A 19218-nucleotide genomic window follows, 5' to 3' on the forward strand; every position below is an offset into this window, starting at 1 on the left:
TTGTAACTTCATCTGTGACTCAGAGATCATGCAGGCTTTGAATGATATTCTGACTTGCAGGGATACATGCTATTTGGAAATTGTGAGTGAGCTGGTCCAAAAATGTAAATAGTAATAATTCATAAAGTTATGGGAGACTAGTGTGACTGTTTTCTTTTTTTTAGACACAAAATAATCTTGCTGTTTTAGACAGCAAAATAAGTCAGTTAAAAAATTATGCTTACAGGGCACATGACTGGCTCTGTCAGTGGAGCATATGACTCTTGGTCTCAGGGTTGTGAGTTCGAACCCCATATTGGGTGTAGAAACTACTTAAAGATAAATTTTTAAAATTATGCTTACAAACAAAATTATGCTTACATTTGATAAAAGCCTTGGTAAGAAGACATTTGAGTGGTTACTGACTATAAGTAACAAAAAAGAGTTGTGGGTTTGAGTGAAGCAAAGCATCCTGCAAAATTGGGCGGTTGGTGGGAATGCTTTCATTATCCCTGAAAAGCCCATATATATGTGTGCACGTCCACATGAGGGTCTTAGTTACCCAGTCACACTGAAAGGATGTTGGACAGATGCTGGATGAAGACGACCCCTGATACAGAGCACCTGGTGATTTTTTGGGAGATAAAGTGAAAACCTGTGGGAATGGGCTGAGCTGAGATCACAGCATACGAGACAGACCTCAGGTAATGTCTTTAAAGATTAGTTTGCTATTTTTCCACTTTTCACTTAGTTCACTTATAAAATCAAGAGTGAATGTTACTAGCTAAAGTGTATGCACTGAGAAGTGATATCTTTAAGGCTAGATAGGAGGCGTTATTTAAGTCCATACAGAAAAGCTGTTCAACTGACACGGTATTTACACTAAGAAGAACCAAGTTACACACACAAAACTCGGTTCTTGAATCATAAAGAGAAAGAATGCTGATAAATGGAGATACCTGTATTACATATTTTTAGGGATGAAATGATGTATATAGATGATTAAAAATGGGCTCTATACTAAATGACTGATTATCTTTCTGATTGATCTTCAGGTAATTCACGTACAAGTCTGAAAAGACCCTGTCTCAATGTTACCATGGTAACGCTGAGGGAGAACATCTTAGTACATGAAGTTGTTCAGTTGCTGTGACCTAACTTGTAAAGAATGATAAATTATAGCATTTGAAATGTCTCATATTGTAGCAGAAAAGATCATTTCATTAAGGAAACCACGGTAAAATTCTATTTCTTAAAACTGTATTTAAGGATCTGCAGGCATTGGCAAGTTACCAGAATAGTATTGTCAATTTTTATAAAAGGTCTCTGACACTGATGATTATGGTGTAATAGTTACATAATGCCTTACAGCTTATATATGTCACATCAGTTATAGACAATTCTGCAGATGATAATCTCTTAAAGTAGTTCAAAGAGAGTCCCACAGGAACCTCTTTTGAAATTGCTGATTTCAACTTACTAAAGATATGGGTGTGCACTGTAAGTGGAAACATTTCTACTATTCATATGCAGATGAATTTCATTCTAGCTCAGAAACATTTGGAAAATTGACATAGCATGTGACTTCAAGCTATTAAATGTTAACTGATACCATCTTAGAAAAACACAATGACTTTAAACATGTGACAGTCTGTGTCTCAAGTAAAAATGGACAGTGATGTGTAAGACAATCAAATTATATAATAGAAATTTCTATTACTGTTGTGGAATAGGCTGTTTCTTCCCAAGTCAGTAGATGTTTCTGAGATTATTGTTCACTATTAATTTAAAGGGAGCTCTTTCTCCACAGCACTTGGGCAGGGTGCCTGTCTGCACCAAAGACTGAGGATCTTTGGAAACATGCTGAAACTCCTGTTGTCAAGAGTGCTGGAATCACATGGACTGCAGTAGTTTATGAAGTCTTTTTTTTTTTTTTTAAGATTTTATTTAGGTGACAGAGGGAGAGAGAGATCACAGGTAGGCAAAGAGGCAGGTGGGGGGGTGGGGAAGCAGGGTCCCTGCCAAGCAGGGAGCCCGATGTGGGCTCGATCCTAGGACCCTGAGATCATGACCTGAGCCAAAGGCAGAGGCCTGACCCACTGAGCACCCAGGCATCCTTAAGTCTTTTTTTTAATGTTCCACATTAAAAAAAAAAGATTTTATTAATTTGATAGAGCACAAGCAGGGGGAGCAGCAGGCAGAGGAGAGGGAGAAGCAGGCTTCCTGCTGAGCAGAGGGCCTGATGTGGGCCTGGATCCCAGGACACTAGGATCATGACCTGAGCTGAAGGCAGATGCTTAACTGACTGAGCTACCCAGGTGCTCCAAGTTGTTTATGAAGTCTTATTTCATTGCAGTGATCAGGTAGTTTGTTCTCCACTCAGATACCACTCAACAGTTTTGGTGTTCTGGGTTTACTAAATGTGCTTATTTGAAGCTGGGTGTATAGTGTATTAGAATGAACATATTTTGTAATGGAAACGGAAGAACACAGAGTAAATGACTTTCTTGATCAATGACAATAATTATGCTTATTCCAGATTGAATTTGGCCAGAAGGTACACAAACTCATAAGATCAAGAAGGCTTCTTAATTAAAAGCTATTTCCCCTTGGAAATGATCTTTCATTATTACCAACTCATGAAGTTTGGGCCTGCTTATTGATAGATTATATCCTTAAATTTACCTGTTCTTCAAAAAGTTATCCTGGGCACCTGGTGGCTCAGTCGCTAAGCATCTGCCTTTGGCTCAGGTCTTGATCTCAGGGTCCTGGGATCAAGACCTGCATCGAGGCCCTGCTCAGCGGGGAGTCTGCTTCTCCTTCTACTCCTCCCCCCTCCCACCCTCACATTCTTTCTCAGATAAATAAAATCTTTTTTTTTTTTTTTTAAAGATTTTTCTTTATTTATTTGACAGAGATCACAAGTAGGCAGAGACCCAGGCAGGGCAGAGGGGGAGCAGGCTCCCTGCTGAGCAGAGAGCCCGATTTGGGGCTTGACCCCAGGACCCTGGGATCATGACCTGAGCCAAAGGCAGAGGCTTTAACCCACTGAGCCACCCAGGCACCCCTAAATAAATAAAATCTTTAAAAAAATGTTATGCTCAAATTAAGTATGTCACAATCATCAGAGGTGCTAATTAAAAATGCAGATTACTGTACCCCACTCTAGACCCACTGATTCAGGATCTCTGGGTGTGGGGACTCAATGTCCATTTTATTTTACTTTATTTTTAAAAATATTTTATTTATTTATTTAAGAAGGCAGCAAGGGAAGGAACACAAGCAGGGGGGAGTGGGAGAGGGAAAACCTGGCTTCTTGCAGAGCAGGGAGCTTGATGTGGGGCTCAAGCCCAGGACCCTGGGATCATGACCTGAGCTGAAGGCAGACACTTAATGAGTGAGCCACCCACAGGCCCCAGGAAAGTGCATTTTATGAGACTGATGCACTGCCTGCCATGGAAGGAGGCACCTAGGAATGTGCATTTTTAAAAAAGATTTTATTTATTTGACAGAGATCACAAGTAGGCAGAGAGGCAGGCAGAGAGAGAGGGAAGCAGGGTCCCTGCTGAGCAGAGAGCCCAATGTGGGGCTCAATCCTGGGACCCTGAGACCAGGACCTGAGCTGAAGGCAGAGGCTTAACCCACTGAGCCACCCAGGCGCCCCTAGAGAGCTATTTTAAAAGTGAATGCTTTTAAGTGAATATTCATTTAATCCTCTTGTTTTTGTTTTTGTTTTTTGTTTTTTTTTTTAATTTATTTGACAGAGATCACAAGTAGGCAGAGAGGCAGACAGAGAGGGGGAAGCAGGCTCCCCGCTGACCAGAGACCAATGCCGGGCTCGATCCCAGGACCCTGAGATCATGACCTAAGCCGAAGGCAGAGGCTTTAACCCACTGAGCCACCCAGGCGCCCCAGGAATGTGCATTTTAAATAGGTTCTTCAGGTGCCTGTTGTGTCTGTGTTTTAGAGTCAAATAATGGTACCTGGGCAAGTGACCCACCCAAGAGCTCCTTCAAGAAGGAATTTAATATAAATGCTTAAACTCCACTGGTAACTGTTACTAAAGGCTCTTGCTTTCATAGTCCTGAAATGATATAAGCAGAAACTTACAAATGCTGAACTGAATACTAAACATATTAGAGAAAGAAGATTCTTTTTATTTTAAAAAATACTGCATGTAATTACACTTTTTCCCCTTGTAAAAGACTTCAAAGTATCCAGAGTGTTGCACTAATACAAGAAAAGCCACTTTTCCTTTAACAAATTACACGGCTTCCTTCACTTATTACCATTATAGCTAATTAATAAAATAAACTTACTTTTTTTTTTGGAAAGAAGAAATAAATACACTGTAGTTGAATGAGGTTCAAGAATCAAGCTCAATTTGTTTCCAAGACTTGGAAGAACTTCTTTTGTATTGTTCCAGTTCCTAAAACAAAAATACATGTTACTTAAGAAAAAAACTTTACAAAATTAAACTAGGCACCTTAAAATGGTCTAAGCATTTTTTGGGTATGACAGTACATCCTTTATGGTATTATCATCCTCAAAATTTCTAGACAATTATTCTGTAAATTTTTTAAATTGATTTATTTTCTAGAAATATAGAGTCTTCAGAGTTTCTGTGTAGCCTAAGTAACACTTAGGCACTTTTTAAAGATGAAATTATATACTACATATATGTACAGATTCTTTCTATTCTTAAATGCATTTGTCATACTTTTTTTAAAAGTGATATTATTTTTGTTTCCTCTTCAGCTCTTGCCAAAACTAGGTTGAAGTTGTCAAATTATCAATATTTAAAATGTATATATTCTTTTGACCCAGTGATTATGCCTTTCAAAATGTGCCACATAGAATAATAGAGAAGAGTGCAAGGATATAAATAGGATATTCACTGTCTATACTGGGGCAGGATGAGAAACACCTTTGCTATCTCCTAGTAAGGACGTTATTAAAGACATCAATGCCCAGGGGCAGCCAGCAAAAACAGCAGTCTTCTGTGCCACATGAAAGAAGCAAATAGGTGGAGAGAGGATGGGATACCTTCACTTTCTACTTCATATACTTGTATATCTTTTGAGGGTTTTTTTTTGTTTGTTTGTTTGTTTTGTTTTTGTAATGAGCATATGTTACTTTTACAATTCATAAGATAAATTCTAGTATGGGAGGAAACCCTGCATGAAATGACTCATATGTAAAAGGATTATCACAGGGGATTGCCTCCTGGCTTCTTACATGTTGTTCAGTGTCACAGTAACTGTACAAAGTATATTATTTCAGATAAGCAGAAAGTGGTTACTCTGCAAGATAAGACAATCACTGTTCTCTGGCTAACATAATTGAAGTTCATAGTTGTTATGAAGAGAAAATTGCATTCTCATTTTCAGAAAAATTGTGGATTGTCTTATACCTGTACTCAAGTTACTTAAGTTTAAATGTTAAAAGTTTTAAAACTGAAGACAGACTTTGGAAGAGTTTTTGTATAATAACTCTATAGTAGTCTTTGCAGCTTGGTTTATTTTTTTTTAAGTGACATTAATTCAGTTCACCTGTCATCTCCCACATAGGGTTTCAAAGACTGTTAACTCCTAAAGAATAAACAGTAATCATTTATCTTGCTTTTAATTGGAAGCACTGTATTATTTTTATCAATGATAAGGGTGAGGACATTGCTTTGAGATTCTTTGCTAAAAATATCTGTCTCCCTTCTTCAGAGAGCAAACCGAGAGAAGAACAGGGCTGGTCACACAGGTCCTATCACAAAGAATGACTGGTGTGATAAAGAACTCACCATGACCACTAGACCTTCAATACGCCTGTCATGGGAAGTCAAAATAATATGATTTAATTCTCTAAAGGAAGAGTAGGTAAGAGGATTTTCTTTATACTGCAATTCTTCATGGTTGTTTTAGAGAGCTATTTTATTTTTTAAAGATTTTATTTATTTATTTGACAGAGATCACAAGTAGGCAGAGAGAGGGAGGAAGCAGGCTCCCTGCTGAGCAGAGAGCCCAATGTGGGGCTCGATTCTAGAACCCTGAGACCACGACCTGAGCTGAAGGCAGAGGCTTAACCCACTGAGCCACCCAGGCGCCCCTAGAGAGCTATTTTTTTTTTTTTTTAAGATTTATTTTATTTATTTGAGAAAGAGAGCGAGCATGAGAGGGGAGAGATCAGAGGGAGAAGCAGACTCCCCACTGAGCAGGGAGCCCGATGCGGGACTCAATCCAGGGACTCCAAGATCATGACCTGAGCCGAAGGCAGTTGCTTAATCAACTGAGCCACCCAGGCGCGCCCCCTAGAGAGCTATTTTAAAAGTGAATGCAAATTAAGGTTTCTACCTTACCTTAAGAATTTCTAAAGTTTTCAACCATAAGTGGACCACAGTCTTAAAATGCTTGAAACAGCATCTTCAATAAAGGACAGTAAGAACATTTTTCCCTAAAACATGTAAATCAGTGTGTTTTAGGAGTTTAAATTATAGGCTTAGGGATTACAGACAAGTTGATTTTTTTTTTTTTTTTTTTTTTTTCAGACAAGTTGATTTTTTAAAACGGATTCAAAATAGATGTGTGTGGCTGGCCAAGAAGACCCTAAAATATTGTTCAACCAAACTTTTTTTTTTTTTTTTTGCTTTCTTTGGCAATAAAAATATAGAAAAGAGGTAGAAGTGTTCACCAAATGCTTTCTATACATATGTGCCCTTAAAATCAGGAATGCTTTAAAACTAGAGGACTTCTTAAATTATGGAAGCAACCTAAGTGTCCATCGATAGATGAAGGGAAAAAGAAGATGTGTACATACACAATGGAATATTAGCCATAATAACAAGATCTTGCTATTTGCAACAACATGGATGGATCTACAGGGTATTATGCTAAGTGAGATAAGTCAGAGACAATTACCATATGATTTCACTCATATGTGGGATTTAAGAAACAAATGAGCAAAGGAAAAAGAAACAAAAACCAGACTCAACTTTAGAGAACAAACCGATAGTCATCAGAGCAGAGATGGATGGGAGCAGGTGATGGGGATTGAGTACACTTATGATGAGCACTAAGTAATGTATAGAACTGGTAAATTGCTATTTTGTACACCTGAAACTAATAGAACACTATTAACTACACTGGATTTTTTTTAAAAAGGAAACATTAAAATTAGAGGGCTTTTAAAAATTAGCAAAACCTGAGGAAGTATCTTTTTAATTTAAACTCAGTTAATTAACATACAATGTATTACTCATTTCAGGGGTGCAGGTCTGTGATTCATCAGTCTTATATAATACCCAGTGCTCTCTACAACACATACCTTCCCCAATGTCCATTACCCAGTTACCCCGTCCCTCTACCCCTCTCCCCTCCAGCAAACTCAGTTTCCTATGATTAAGAGTCTCTTATAGTTTGTCTCCTTCTCTGGTTTTGCCTTGTTACATTATTTCCTCTCTTCCCCTATGATCCTCTGCCTTGTTCCTTAAATTCCACATATCAGTGAGATCATATGATAATTATCTTTCTCTGATTGAGTTATTTCGTTTAGCATAATACCCTCTAGTTCCATCCACATCATTGCAAATGGCAAGATTTCATTTTTTTTTTGGATGGCTGTGTAATATTCCATTGTATATATACACCACATCTTTATCCATTCATCTATCAATGGACATCTCGGCTCTTTCCATAGTTTGGCTATTGTGGACATTGGTACTATTAACATTAGGGTGCAGATGCCCCTTCAGATCACTACATATTTATCTTCGGGGTAAATAACCCAGTAGTGTGATTGCTAGGTGATAGGGTAGCTCTATTTTCAACTTTTTGAGGAACCTCCATTCAGTTTTCCAGAGTGGCTGCACCAGCTTGCCTTCCCACCAACAGTGTAGGAGGGTTCCCCTTTCTCTGCAACCTTGCCAACTTCTGTTGTTTCCTGACTTGTTAATTTTAGTCATTCTGACTGGTGTGAGGTAGTATCTCATTGTGGTTTTGATTGGTATTTCGCTGATGCTGAGTGAAGCTGAGGATTTTTTCATGTCTTTGTTGGCCATTTGGAGGTCTTTGGAGAAATGTCTATGTCTTCTGCCCATTTCTTGATTGGGTTATTTGCTCTTTGGGTGTTTGAGATTTTGGATACTAGCCCTTTATCTGATAACATCATTGGTAAATATCTTCTCCCATTCTTTCAATTGTCTTTTGGTTTTGTTGACTTTCCTTTGCTGTACAAAACTTTTTATCCTGATGAAGTCTCAGTATTCGTTTTTGCCTTTGTTTCCCTTGCCTTTGGAGAGGTGTCTAGAAAGAAGCTGTTGCACCGAGGTTGAAGAGGTTGCTGCCTGTGTTCTCCTCTAGGATTTTGATGGATTCTTGTCTCATATTTAGGTCTTTCATCCATTTTGGTCTATTTTTGTGTGTGGTGTAAGGAAATGGTCCGGTTTCATTCTTCTGCATGTGGCTGTCCAATTTTCCCAACACCATTTGTTGAAGAGACTGTCTTTTTTCCATTGGGCATTCTTTCCTGCTTTGTCAAAGATTAGTTGACCATAGAGTTGAGGGTCATTTCTGGGCTCTCTATTCTGTTCTATTGATCTGTGTGTCTGTTTTTGTGCGAGTACCATACTGCCTTGATGGTTACAGCTTTGTAATGGAGCTTTAAGTCTGGAACGGTGATGCCACCAGTTTTTGCTTTTCTTTTTCAATATTCCTTGGGCTATTTGGGGTCTTTTCTAGTTCCGTACAAATTTTAGGATTATTTGTTCCAGTTCTGTGAAAAAAGTTGATGGTATTTTGATAGGGATTGCACTAAATGTGTAGATTGCTCTAGGTAGCATAGACCTTTTCACAATATTTGAATTCTGAAAAGTTCCATGAGCATGGAACTTTTTTCCATTTCTTTGTGTCTTCTTTGTGTCTTCCTCAATTTCTTTCGTGAGTGTTCTATAGTTTCCTGAATAGATCCTTTGCCTCTTTGGTTAGGTTTATTCCTAGGTATCTTAATGGTTTTGGGTGTGATTGTATATGGGATCAAGTCCTTTATTTCTCTTTCTTCTGTCTCATTGTCGGTGTATAGACCCAACTGATTTCTGTGCATTGATTTTATATCCTGCCACTTTGCTGAATTCCTGTATGAGTTTTAGCAATTTTGGGGTGGAGTCTTTTGGGATTAGAGCAGAAATCAATGAAATAGAAGCCAAAACAGTGGAACAGATCAAAGAAACTAAGAGCTGGTTTTCTGAAAGAATTAATAAGATTGATAAAACCCTGGCCAGACTTATCAAAAAGAAAAGAGAAAGGACCCAAATAAAAATCATGAATGAAAGGAGAGATCACAGCCAACACCAAAGAAATACAAAAATTATAAGAACATATTATGAGCAACTATATGCCAACAAATTATGCAATCTGGAAGAAATGGGTGCATTCCCAGAGATGTATAAACTACCAAAACTGAACCAGGAAGAAGGAGAAAATGTGAACAGACCCATGATAGCAAGGAAACTGAAGTGGTAATCAAAAATCTCCTCTAACAAGAGCCCAGGGCCATGTGACTTCCCAGGAGAATTCTACCAAACATTTATTATTTTTTAAGATTTTATTTATTTGACAGAGATCATAAGTAGGCAGAAAGGCAGGCAGAGAGAGGGAAGCAAGCCCCCTGCTGAGCAGAGAGCCTGACTCGGGGCTCGATCCCAACATTTATCTTTTTTTTTTTTTTTTTTTTTTTTTTTTTTTTTTTTTTTTTTTAAAAAAAGAGATAACAAGTAGGCAGGGAGGCAGGCAGAGAGAGAGAGAGAGGAGGAAGCAGGCTCCCTGGTGAGCAGAGAGCCCAATGCGGGGCTCGATCCCAGGACTCTGGGATCATGACCTGAGCCGAAAGCAGAGGCTTTAACCCACTGAGCCACCCAGGCGCCCCTCGATCCCAACATTTAAAAAAGAATTCATACCTCTTCTTCTGAAGCTGTTGCAAAAAACTGAAATGGAAGGAAAACTTCCAAACTCTGTGAGGCCAGCATAACCTTGATCCCAAACCAAAGACCTCATCAATAAGGAGATTTACAGACCAATATCCCTGATGAACATGGATGCCAAAATTCTCACCAAAATACTAGCCAATAGGATCCAACAGTACATTAAAAGGATTATTCACCACGACCAAGTGGGACTTTTCCTGGGCTGCAAGGTTGGATCAACATCTGCAAACCAATTAATGTGACACAATACATTAATTAAAAATAAAAGGACAAGAACTATATGATCCTCTCAAGAGATGCACAAAAAGCACGCAACAAAGTACAGCATCCTTTCTTGATTAAAACTCTTCACAGTGTAGGGATATAGAGCACATACCTCAACATCATAAAAGCCACCTATGAAAAGCCCAGCAGCTATCCTTCTCAATGGGGAAAAACAGAGCTTTTCCCCTAAGATCAGGAATACCTAAGGGATGTCCACTCTCACAACTGCTGTTCAACATAGTCCTGGAAGTCCTAGCCTCAGCAGTCAGACACCAAAAAGAAAAAGCATCTGAATCGGCAAAGAAGTAGTCAAACTCTCCCTCTTTGCAGATGACAAGAGACTCTATGAGGAAATATTTTCTGGTGTCCATGTGAAGCATGGCAAAACAAAGAACTGAGCAGAGAAAAGAGAGCTAATTAAGCAAAGACAGTCTTCAGGAAAGGTGAAAGGGGCCTTAAAGCTAATCCTCAAACCTGTGCGGACTGATTTCAGTCCCTGTGAGGATCTACATGCAGCTGTGGAGACGGAGTAAGGAGGAGTCTGGATAAGTATCATAAATGACACATTTTTACTACCAAGGACTTGTAACAGGTATTATAGAATTTTGGGGGGCTTGGTGCTGCCATGCCACCAGGAGGATTACTGAATTGAGATGTGGTTCAAACGCAGTTCTTCTGAGGCCTGGGGATGAACACATCCTTCTTGCCTAATGACTTTATATGACCTGAGCCTTTTCAGTGGCTCCAGAGTTGGAGGAACTGAATGGAACTCACGAGTGAGCCTCTTCATCTTAGAAGTGACATGCTCTGCTTTCACTGCCAAAGATTAAGTCCCCAAGCTTTTTTTTTTTTTTTTTTCCTGATGCTTATTTAAGCCACTAATAATGGGGCTTGGGGACGGGGAGGGAATCGAGAGGAGGGACCACATGTCGTCTCCTCCACTCATACGCAACTGTCCTCCCAAGTAGCACCAGAATCAGAAGTATCTGGGTTAAAGGTATGCAGACAAATGGCACACAGTACGAGCTTCTTTAAGCATTTACAGATTGTTTTTAAGTAAGGGCAGACTTTCATGTAATTATGGAGAACCCTGAGTGAGACATTTCTTTTAAATTAATATTATTGTTCCAAATAGCAAACGAAATCAAATCTAAAGATCATAATGCTACTTTCACTGAAAAATGTTATGTGGCAATAATGATATTAGAAGATCAAAAAGAGGAGCATCTAGGTGGCTCTGTTGGTTAAGCTGCTGCCCTCAGCTCAGGTCATGATCCCTGGACTCCAGCCCTGTCTCGGGCTCCCTGCTCAGCGGGGAGTCTCTTTCTCCCTCTTCCTCTACCCCTGCTCATGCTGTCTCTCAAATAAATAAATAATCTAAAAAAATAAAAAAGACAAAAAAAAAAACAACAGGCAATGTGAAGAGCTACAAACAGCTGGCTAGAATTTTCACGTAACACAGATGAATTCTTGCATAAGCTGTGTTAATAGTTTACAGTGAAGATGATTGGTATCTTGGGGTTGCTTTCCAGTTCCAATCCAAATTCCTACAGTGTTAGGTTATGGAAGATGGATTTGAATGTGAAAAATCATGATGCTGAAAAACACCCTTGCCCCTTCAGAAGCACCTGTGTGTATTAATAAAAGGGGTCACTATGCAATATAAACAGATACTCTTGTCAACAATGGCAGTTAGTCATTGACTCCTCGGTAAATATTAATTCAGGGATGGCTTCCAGCTAATCCTTAGCTAAGCTGCACACATAATAAAGGTCATGTGAGGCCATATGACTGTTCTGACAACATGCCTCTCACTTTGCGACAGCAACAGAACCCTTTAAATATTCATGACCTAGTTTTCAAAAGTCTTCTGGCCTATGTTTAAATAGGATGTTTTGTTTTCTTATTCTAGGGTCCCTGAAGGTGAAAAACTAGTGCTGAGAAAAATACCCTAGTCACTGCTCCTGTGGATGGCTGTGTTCAGGTTACCCTTGCAACAATGTGACGGCCCAAGTGCCAGAGCTCTACAAATCCCACCGGAGAGGCTGTCAGGGCATTCAGTTTATAATGCTTGCTGATATAAATTTGGGTTCTGCACAGTGTCTCATTTCAAAGATCTGAGAAAATTTTAAGTATCAGGTCATGATGAATTTACCAGCTTTTGCATTCTTGCATCAGACTTTTGTAGCACAAATGGCACTAGCTGGGCATCTGTGGAACACAGTCTCCATTTTTAACCACTTTCCTAAGAGATCCTGTGTTTGCATCCTTTCATACTGGGTAGTCCTGAATTTTTCTGGTACAAGAAAAGTTTATCTGAATTTTCTAACCAGAAAAAAAAAAAAAATTTAAATAAATCCACAAACAAAAGAATATTGTGACATTCTCTCCCCAGCAAGGTAAGAATCACTACCCCATCTTCAACATAAACTGGAAAACCCAAAGAGGATACGTGAACATTATGTCATCTCTGGGTGATAGAATGATTTAAATTCCTTCTTTATGCATATCAAATTTTTTTTATATAGTGACGATGTACTATTTCAATTATATATTTTTTTAAGATTTTATTTTTAAGTACTCTACACCAACCATGGAGCTCGAACCATGACCCCAAACATCAAGAGTTGCACAATCTACCAACCGAGCCAGCCAGGCACCCCTTTGGTAATTTTAAAAGTAAAAAAAAAAAATAATAATAAAACAAATTGAGAAAAATCTATGAAATTCTAGAGGTATTTTATGATAAAACTCGAGATAAAATAAATGATAAAGATACTACCTGATCCTTCTGAATTCTCATTTCATCAACTTCACTTTCAGCATACTGAGGGTCTCTTGCAGGGTCCTTGATATCTTTTAGTGTGTTGATACTCTGAAATTACACTTCAAGTCATTTCATGCCCATACCCCCAAACCGTCCATCACTACCATCTGCCTCAGCCAGACTGTCTATGGTCTTTTGAGGTTTTATCATCACCACTGGCCCATTTCAGATGCCACCAGGCCCTCTCCCACCCTCTCCTTCCAGTTGCTGTCTCTCCCTTCTCCAGCACCCTGGGAGCTGAATTTGAAAGTGGAGCAAGAGCTGTGTCTTGCTCATCTTTTAAAACCCACAGTGCCTCATGTATAATAGTTTTTTGGCACATATTTAATTGATTTTTGAGCATGCAAGAGTAGAAAACAAAGTAATCGTAATAGGCTCACTGGAACATTTTCTAGTAACTTGAATAATGCAAAAAAAAAAAAATCTTGCTTTAAAAGAATTAGAAATCTTTACCTTTGGTGGAAAGACCCTTTCATACACTTTCTTCCACAACTCCATTGGTGAATGGGCATGAAGCTTTCCAATGTCATTATCAGGAACAGGAGGAGATCCTAAAATTGGAAATTGTACACAAAATGACTACACTGATTAAAACCTGACAATCAATAAAACAGAGGACACTCAGAAAAATACAAATCCGAGATCACTCATTTCCCTTTTCCCTAATAGAGCCACTCTTAAAATTTACCCCAACCCAGTGTAGCAAGGCCACAGATTCTAGCACCAGAGGAAGAAGAGACAGAGTAAAGAGTTGTGATTCTCTTTCCCCACACTTACGTTGCCATCTGGTGAACTACTAAGTTTGATATTCTCATGTGTTTGTGAATTTGTAAGGAAACACTCTTATGTGCTACTCATTAGCGTACAAATTGGGGCAACTAATTTAGAGGCTAATTTGGCACTACTAACTGACATACAAATATGGAAAAAGGTTATACGCTATTACCCAGAAACCCCCGTTTTTGGTGTATAATCCAGAAACACCTGCACACAGATATTAATGATTTCACACTGCAGCATCATTTGTATTAGTGAAAAATTGGCCACAAACTGTCCATCAGTGAAGGTATAGTGAACTAAATCACTATGCACAGCCATGCTCTGTAACCCTACAGCAGCCAAAACACCAAATCGATCCAGCTACAGCATTAACATGGAAAACCGCTAAGACATACTGAGTAGAAAGGGAAACTTTCAAAATGCTAGCTACAGAATGATCCAGTTATGTTCAAACAAGTAGGTTTTTCTATGTCCCATGTATAGAAAATAGTCTGGAAGTATGCACATCAAACTTGATCCTTGGATGTACTATTCTAACATTTTATAATGAGAATATCTTTATGTACGGACTGTGTAATTTAATTTGAAAAAACCCTGCCACTTCTTGGCAATAGTCAATCTATAATCTGAGATTTCTCATTCTTTCTTTTCTAGTATTTATAATGTTGCTCTTTCAGGACCTCCTTACCACTTTGGTGGGAAAGATTGTGATGCAATCTACCAATCTTAGCTTTCCCAAGTTTTTTACTTGCCCTCATTTATGTGTGTGTGTGTGTCTGTGTGTGTGTGTGTGTGTGTGTGTGTGTGTATTAAGTTCTATACAACAGTTTTATCACCTTTGTAGGTAAATGTATCCACCCCCACAGACAAGATACCGCACAGTGCCACTGTCTCAAGGATCCCTTGTGCTGCCCTTTTATACCCACAGCACCCCTTCCCAATCTCTTCTCCTACACCTCCCCACCTACAGTCCTGTCCCTAACCTCTGATAACCATTAATCTTTCCTCCGTTTCTAAAATTTTTCATCACAAAAATTTTACATAAATAGAAACATATTGTATATAACCTTTTCTGATTGGCTTTTCTTCACTCAGTATAATTCCCTGGTGATTCATCCAAGTCACTGCGTGTAACAACAGTTTGTTCCTTTTTATTGCTCCGTAGTATTCTACAGAGTGGACATACCATACCATAGTACAGAGGTTTTTGTTTTTGTTTTTGTTTTTGACAGACAGATCACAAGTAGGTAGAGAGGCAGGCAGAGAAAGACAGGAGGAGGAGGCAGGCTCCCTGCTGAGCAGAGAGCCCGATGCGGGACTTGATCCCAGGACCCTGAGATCATGACCTGAGCCGAAGGCAGAAGCTTTAACCATTGAGCCACCCAGGCGCCCCCATAGTACAGAGTTTTAAACAACATCTGGTTGTTCTAGTTTGGGACTATTACAAATGAAGCCACCATGAACATTTGTGTACAGATTTTCATGTGAACGTAACTTTTAATTTCTCTGAGATAAATACCCAATAATGCAATTTCCAGATCATATAATAGTACATGTTTAGTTTTATAAAAAAAAACAAAAACTGTCAAACTGTCTTCAAGAGTGGCTGTTATCATTTTACATTCCCACCAGCAATGTAGGGGTATCTAGTTTCTCCATATTCTTGCCAGCATTTGCTGTTATCGCTATTTTTTGTTAGCTATTCTGATGACCTCATTGTGGTTTCAATTTGCATTTCCCTAATGATTAAAGATATTAAACATCTTTTCATATGCTTATTTGCCATTTGTATATCCTCCCTGGTGAAATGCTTGTCTTTTGGCTGTTTTCTAATGGGATTTTGTTTTTACTGTTAAGTTCTTTATATATTCTAGATATCTATAGTCCTTTGTTAGATATGCAGTTGAAAATATTTTCTCCCAGCATGTAGCATGTCCTCTTATCCTTTTCAAATGGATTTTCAAGAGCAAATGTTTTTAATTTTGATGAGGTCTAAGCTCCATGTTTTTTTTTTTAATTTTTTAATTTTTTATAAACATATATTTTTATCCCCAGGGGTACAGGTCTGTGAAAAGCTCCATGGTTTTTAAATTCAGTAATTCTCATTCCTTTTTGACCTCCAGCTATTTTCAGGGGCATTATCTATTGGTACACACAGTGATTCTCATAGCTAATGAAATTAAGTTGGTATTAATGACAGTTATAACATAAAACCAGTCTTTGTGACCACTCATTAACAACCTCTGCTCTTTTCATTCCAATTCAATCTATAATCTCATTACAAAGATTTACATTTGAAGTCCAGTCAACTTTAGCATGTAATAGTAATTATGGATGAGAAATAAAGAACAAAACTACTATCTACAAGAGCATTAAAACCAAACTATGTCAGCCCCTGAGTAGAGGGAGTTGCTAGGCCCCAAACCTCCACAATGAAAGTAGTTTCTGTGGGAAGATAAGGAGCTTGATTATATAAAGCTTTCAAATTCTTTCTGCTTCACAAGCCTAAAATGTTCATAAGTTTAGGAAATACCTGAAGCAAACTATTTTCATAATGAAGCAAACTATTTTCATAATGAAGAATTAAAGCATACATAATTAGTACAACTGTTCTTTTCTGGTTTAGTCCATCACTTTTTTCATCAAGGACCGTAATATATAGCTTTCACTTTCCCGACCACTCTTGTGTTTCTGGTTTTCTTTTAACCCCACAAGCTAAAATTTAAAAGCACCAGGAAATCAGTGAGGAAAAGAAAATACCTGCAAAATTTTTTAGTGAAAGAGAGATCCAAAATCAGTTTCTTATGTGGCAACATTCCTTCCATTACAAATATGTCAATGTGATGCATGCTGCATCAATACTGTGTATACAAATAAATGCATAAGTAACAGCAATGATAATGAACTCAGAAATGGTGGTCTGTTGGAGATGAAGTGAACACAGGCTAGGATGAAATCAATAAGCAATTAAAAAAAGATTGAACAATCTTAATAAGTTCACCAACCTATTTGACTTAAAGAATCCAATCCTGCTGTGATAAACAGTGGTTTATTCTGATCCACACATATTGATTTGCTACATGGGTAAGAAGAAAAGAGAGTCTAATTTAGTTTAGCAATCGAATATCCTGCCATGCTCTACTGTAAATACAAGAGCCAAGTTTTATATCTAGCCACTGGTGAGAGAGCACTGTCCCCAAATGAGTGAGTGAATATCTACTTAAGCTTTTTCAAAAATTAAAAGTCTGGCATCAGTAAAGTTTTATAGGGGAAAAAACAGTGACAGACCCAAATTACCTTAAATGAAAACCAAGAAAAGTAGCAATGTTAAGAAAAATATATATACTACAATGATCAATTCGATTCCTAATCAATATAAGAAAATGTAACACAGGGAAAGCTACTAAAATGAGAGAAGTAGAAGAAATCAGTGAAATAACTGTAATAGTATTATTTTATTCTAGTCTCTTAAGTGTTATATAACATTTTAGTTGTAAAATTTGAGAAATATTTAAACAATACAAGAAATAGGAAATAATATGAAATTATTTCTCTAAGAATAGCCACCTGGGGATACTTTCTTATGAAGAAACAATAATGAGATGAGAACAATAATCAGATGAGATTATTGGCAAAAAAAAAATTAAAAAGATACAAAAAGTATAGTTTAACAGTACCTTTTGTCAATGCCAAATGCTAACTGGTTGATAACTCCACGTATTTTTAGTAATAGAGCTTCTGATTTACTGGTAAACTAAAAAAATAAAATCAGGAGAATATATGCTGTGCTTTCAAATCACAGAAACAGGTAAAATACAATATGGCTTTGAACAAGTACAAACTGCAGACAGTATTATTATTTATTTGCCCAACACACACTTGTGTTAGAGCAGACAGCAGCCTGAAAAAAGGAAAATAATCTCAATAAATTTGTTTTAACTCATTCTTTAAGCTTCCTGAGTGCACAATACTGAAGGGACATGTGTATGTACTAATCATTTCAGCTACTCCCACATATGGATGATAATTATTTTAAAATACAGTCTGGTTGGTAGAAAATAGGAGGTATACATCATAAATAACTTTTCCATCCACGGGCATATTACTGTCTTCCAAAAAGCCAGCAGGGAAACTACAGACTAGTTCAACAATACTGATACTCATTAAAAAGATATTTTAACTTCTCTTCAGAATTGCCCTTAAGTCTGCAAAGTAAGCTACTAAACATTCTCAGCGGTGGTAGGGAACTAGGGTGACCATAACCAGAACACTCCAGAGAATGAAAGCGGGTGGATACTCTTAATAATTAAGCTGAGACCTCAGGTGAACATCAGGACATGTGCTTACTCTACAAATCTTTTAAGACTTGATTTTGGATTTTTGGAAATTTGATTTGATTTTTGGAATTACCAAAAGTTACTCAGCCAAATCAGAATGGCTAAGATGTATGAAAGTGGGAAAAACAACCCTGAAGCAAAATGAAAAGTAATTTTATAAGGCAAAAAAATCAATTTTCAGGGTAAGATTCATTCTGGATTAAGGACAGGATCCCAAGCAAAGTATTTACTCACAGGAATATATAAAATTTAATACATTGACTTTTGAAAATTGAAACATTTTTAATACTTTTGAGGCTTAAAAATATAAAAAAAAAACCCTGAATTTTTAAAACACAACTTTATTAGCATTATTATTTGTTTCCTATGTGGAAAGGAAAATACCTCATCACAAATGTCATTTCACAGAAGGGCTGGGAGGACATGAGAAATTTTCTGACCCCCCCCCCAATCTGTCACATCAATTGCCTTGAAACATCCTCCACAAATAGCTATAGAGCTTCTGCTTGGATAAACTCAACGGGAACTCATCATCTCCCAAAGCAACTCATTCCTTTTTCAGAGAATGGTAGTATTAGAAAGTTCTTTCTTATTTTGAGCTAAACTCTGCTCCATTGATTCCTTGTTCTTGACTCGAAGAGAGCAAAGAATATCTAGTCCCTAATCCTTTTGGATTCCTTCTAATACCTATCCTTTGAATATTTAAAGAGCATTATCACATTCTAGATGACAGAAGATAATTTTATACTCCTCCTCATATATCACATTTTTTAAAAAAGATTTTATTTATTTATTTATTTGACAGAGAGAGAGAGAGAGAGATCATAAGTAGGCAGAGAAGCAGGCAGAGAGAGGGGGAAGCAGGCTCCCTGCTGAGGAGAGAGCCCAATGCAGGGCTCGATCCCAGGACCCTGAGATCATGACCTGAGCCAAAGGCAGAGGCCCAACCCACTGAGCCACCCAGGCACCCCCACACATCACATTTTTAAGTCTCATACCATCCTGGCAGATCTCCACTGAATCTGGTCCTACTTATCAATGTTTTCTTTTTTTTTTTTTAAAGA

The 19218-nt window shown here is 37.9% G+C and overlaps 1 protein-coding gene across 1 annotated transcript in view; it reads right to left on the reverse strand.

Moving 5' to 3' along the window:
• Positions 1-3889: 3889 nt before the first annotated feature.
• The window catches only part of LOC111155853 (dynein cytoplasmic 2 light intermediate chain 1), a 42628-nt gene continuing 27299 nt past the window's right edge, over positions 3890-19218 (reverse strand). The window contains exons 9-13 of the mRNA XM_022516272.1: positions 17495-17571; positions 16823-16893; positions 13491-13588; positions 12993-13085; positions 3890-4408 (exon numbers count right to left, since the gene is read on the reverse strand). Of these exons, the coding sequence (XP_022371980.1) occupies positions 4346-4408; positions 12993-13085; positions 13491-13588; positions 16823-16893; positions 17495-17571 (402 nt within the window). The 3' untranslated portion in view covers positions 3890-4345. The remainder of the gene's footprint in view (positions 4409-12992; positions 13086-13490; positions 13589-16822; positions 16894-17494; positions 17572-19218) is intronic.

The sequence above is a fragment of the Enhydra lutris genome, unplaced genomic scaffold (assembly GCF_002288905.1).
Source record: "Enhydra lutris kenyoni isolate GAN:26980312 unplaced genomic scaffold, ASM228890v2 scaffoldscaffold44, whole genome shotgun sequence".
Classification (NCBI taxonomy): Eukaryota; Metazoa; Chordata; class Mammalia; order Carnivora; family Mustelidae; genus Enhydra; species Enhydra lutris.